The 4216-nt window shown below is 40.6% G+C and overlaps 1 protein-coding gene across 1 annotated transcript; it reads right to left on the bottom strand.

Annotated features, from left to right (window-relative positions):
• Positions 1–1438: 1438 nt before the first annotated feature.
• On the bottom strand, positions 1439–4213 carry PCDH20 (protocadherin 20; the record flags this gene model as incomplete). Its single annotated transcript, XM_009874096.1, has 1 exon — positions 1439–4213. A coding segment is annotated over one exon (2313 nt), but the record flags the coding sequence as incomplete, so codon positions are not given.
• Positions 4214–4216: the final 3 nt, after the last annotated feature.

The raw sequence follows: 4216 nt of genomic DNA, 5'->3' as shown, positions 1-4216 counted from the left end.
GAATTAATTTTTCATGAAATACAGCTATCAAATCATGTATAAACAGAAAATACCCTAACCTGAAAAAAAAAAAAGCTATTTCTTATAGGTAGGACAGCAAAATCTGGGCATTATGATAATACTCTTACTTAGGCTAAGCAGAACCAGTATCTATAAGAAGCTCCAAGGTTTCAATAAGCTCAAAGTGAAGTAATGTGTCAGTTACAGAGAGAAAGATAAAAAAATGCGGCAAATTGCATTCTCTACTTTTAAAACAGGTATCAGCTGCTGGCCCACTTAAATCAGCTGAAATACAATTGTCTTTGCCAGTAATTTCAAGAAGTAAGCATAAACTCTCATTAGTGATTTTGAAGCATGCTGATTTGGGGAAGTATTACAAAAGCTCAGAGAAGATAGCCAGCATCCAAGCATTTATGAAATATGCATTTCTTATAACTAATATTCAGCTTTATAATTAGAATTCTAGGAGAGAGACAGAGAATAAGTTATTATGAAAATATATAGCTTTAATTTGCAGACATATAAACACTTTTGGTACATTACAGACATATGATGCCAGAAATCAAAATAATCAGTTTTAAGCATAACACTAATTTATCTTGTTCACACAGAGAAATTTGATGAAATCATCATACAAAAGATAGTTCTCAGCTCTTAAAATGAAGTGAAAGTGATATATCACCGATAAACCTGCTGCATTGTTGCAGAGGATACAGCAAAGAATAAATTATCAAGAAAATATGCCACCAGTCTTACAAGTTAGACTTTGAATGTAATCCAAAATCAAAGTCAATGAAAAGGAGCCAGGAATGGTCGCCAAAAGTCAGAAACAAGATCTTTCACATGAAATACCAATCCAGAAAGAAGCAACAGTCAGAATAAACTAAGTCCTGTAATTCCTTACAATATGAAGTGATTTTTGTTCTCATCTGGCAGATCAGATTCAGAAGTATCACATGAAAAAAATCTATTACACAACCAAACTGATGGAGTACTACTGACAGATTGCTTAAAGTACAAAGAATATCACCACTTCTGTGACAACTAAAGATTTAGCCTTTCCCTTGCTTCCTTGCATCTGGCATGTTTACGAGGATGAGCACGGGGTTCTCGCATTATTTGCTGTAGGAAAAATTAAATATAATTTTTCCCATAAAAATAACCAGCAGATTGCTGGAGCAAATGATAATATGGGTGAAATCTGGAGCAAATGAAAGATGATACGTCACAGCAGTTCAGATTCTCGTTACAATATCTTGCATTCTTGCTCCACAGGAATTGCACTTCTTGTTAATGCCTTTACTATCCTACTGTATAAGCTTTACTTGTGAGGTAATAAACATTCTGTTTTTTTCTTTTTTTTTTTTATCACTAGTGCACTTTAAAGTCTTTATTCTTTTAATTACATATACACTGGGACAGACATTTCTCTTTTCTTTCTTTTTTTTTTGTGGTTAAATGTCTGTATGCCAATGTGCATTTTATATTAAAATCAATATATTTAAAATATACTCTGTTTATCTCATGGACAAGTACCTCGAACAGTTCCCTGCTCAGGAGCATCTGATGCCCTCTTGTGGTTAAAAAGACTTTTGAAACTTCAGTTTAAAGAATCGTCTTACCTTCCCCTTTTCTATGATCACTTACTGATTCTTATGCAAGCTCCAGATGATGTCCACGTTTTTATAGACAGGGTGCTAGCCGTTAGTTACTAAGTTTCATAAAAAAGCTGTACACTGAATTTGAATTTAAAAAATTGTAAACAGCTATTTACAATTATAATATTATTAAGTTATAAATTAGCGGTCCTTCCCTGCAACCTTTGTCAATACAACCCATGGCTAGGTGTTTCAGAGCTCTCCAAGTTTTTTCAGGTGTTGGATTTGTCCACAAAGAAACGTCAAATGTTAGAAATCTCCATTGGTTTCTTCTCCAACATGTGCAGGTTAATTCTTCCATTTAACGGGATTTGTACTTCCAAGTTTTCATCTGCTGTGTGATGCTTTTTCCCTTTTCTTAGACAGATGTAAATGCTCATCCCTGTTACTAAAGCGACTGAACCCAAGCTTATGATTGACAGAGCTACCAAGGTAGGCATGCAGGATGCTGACTCCATTCTTTTATGTGTGGGCTCTATGGATATTTGTGGCTGCCTTTCTTCTATACTGATATCAGGCTCCTTTCTCAGCAAACTTTCAATGTAGCTCTCATTGCTAACAGTGTCATTGACAAAAAGGTTCACCATGACAGTGGAATGGAGAGGTTCTGGATAGCCGTGATCACTGACTTTCACAAGCAGCCGATAGAGGCCATAGTCATTTTGCATCAGCGACTCTTCCAAGGTGATATTACCAGTTTTAGGGTCAATCCTAAAAGACTCTGGTCGAGGGCCTCTTCTTCCTATGATGCTGTAAGCTATGACTGCATTCATGCCAGTGTCCTTATCGACAGCATAGACCTCAGTGATGGGAGAGCCAGGAAGGGTAGAAGGAAGGACCAACAAGTAAGACATATTAGACTGAGGAAACAAGACCAAAGGGGGGTTGTCATTTATGTCCAGAAGAAGGATAGTTATTTTTGCTGTAGAAGACAGGGCAGGATCACCGCCATCAACTGCTTCGATCCACAGAACGTAGGAGCTTTGCTGCTCCCTGTCGAGGGAGACTTTAGCTCTCAAAACTCCTTTTCCAGTATCTATGACAAAAATATCACTTCCATTCAGAACTGAAAGGGCAACCCATCCATTTTGCCCTGCATCAGCATCCGTGACACTTATAACTCCAATTTCACCAAAACCTGGAAAGTTTTCTGGCACGAAAAAGCTGAAATCCTTATTGATAAATCTTGGACTGTTATCATTTTTATCCAACACAGTGATGGTGACAGTTGCTATTGATTCTCTTGGAGGGAACCCAGAATCTACTGCTTTGACAGTGTATCTGTATTTCTCTTTTTCTTCTCTGTCCAGCTGGGTGGAAACTGTAAGAACTCCTGTGGTTTTATCTAAAGCAAAATAGGAAGGGGCATCAGGACCCAAGAAATAGGACACTTGCCCTCTTTCTCCACTGTCAGCATCAGTAGCATGTAGTTTGGTCAAGAAAGCATGGGGAACATTGTTCTCCTCAATGGATAATTCTATCAGCTGTTGAGAGAAAACTGGCGAGTTGTCGTTGTCATCCAGAACCTGTACCTTAATTATTTTGTTAACATGAAATCCTTCTGAGTTCCATGCAACTACAGAGATTTCATACAGCTGCTGCGTCTCATAGTCCAAAGGCTTTGTGGTCTCTAACAGGTATTCATTGTTGTACGGCTTGTAGGGTGAAAGTCTGAAAGGCCCATCACCATCCAAATAGCAATTGACTTTGTATTTTTCATCAGGATCTTTGATGGTAAAAAATGCTATTGGTGTGTTGATAGGCTCCAGTTCCTTTAAGTACACCACCCCTTCCACCTCATTAGCTATGAAACGAGGGACAATTTCAGGTGGCCTCATCATGACTTTGACGATGGTCACAAGCACTGTGATCACAGCAGGGATACAACCAGGACCGTTGCCCAGTATGATCAGCCTGTGGAGCCTTGGAGTGTCCCCATCAATTTTACTGGAGAGCATGATGTCTCCTGTGCTTTCATCCAGATGGAACAAGTCTCTGGATGGCTGGGGGACCTTCTGGCTGTAGGAGTAGGTGATCTGGGCATTGGATCCAAGGTCCACATCTACCGCATGGACAGTGGCAACATGTGTCCCTAGGCTGGAATTCCCATACAGGGTGATGTTGAGCTGTGAGTCGTTGAACTGGGGGCAGTTGTCATTGATGTCACTGATGCCAATAGTGAGGGTGGCACTGCCAACGAGTGGAGGAGTCCCCCCATCCTCAGCAATGATGACTGTGACATACTCCTCCCGTGTCTCCCTGTCCAGAGCCCCCATAACAATAAGGTAGGGAGTCCTCTCCCCGCTCTCATTCTCCTCCACATCCAGGGTGAAGGCTCCATAGTTATCTCGCAGGCGGTAGGTCTGGACACCATTGGTACCCACGTCAGGGTCAAGGGCAGGGTGCTCAATAGCCAGGCGGGTGTTCACAGGTGCGTTCTCAGGCACCGAGAGGTGGATGTGGGGCACAGGGAAGCGGGGCGCATTGTCGTTAATATCCTGGATAGCAATTTTTACCTTCACCAGGCGGAAGTACTCCTGTGGCAGCACCAGCACATC

Source organism: Apaloderma vittatum, unplaced genomic scaffold (genome assembly GCF_000703405.1).
Source record: "Apaloderma vittatum isolate BGI_N311 unplaced genomic scaffold, ASM70340v1 scaffold36587, whole genome shotgun sequence".
Classification (NCBI taxonomy): domain Eukaryota; kingdom Metazoa; phylum Chordata; class Aves; order Trogoniformes; family Trogonidae; genus Apaloderma; species Apaloderma vittatum.
This window is presented reverse-complemented; position numbering and strand designations above follow the sequence as displayed.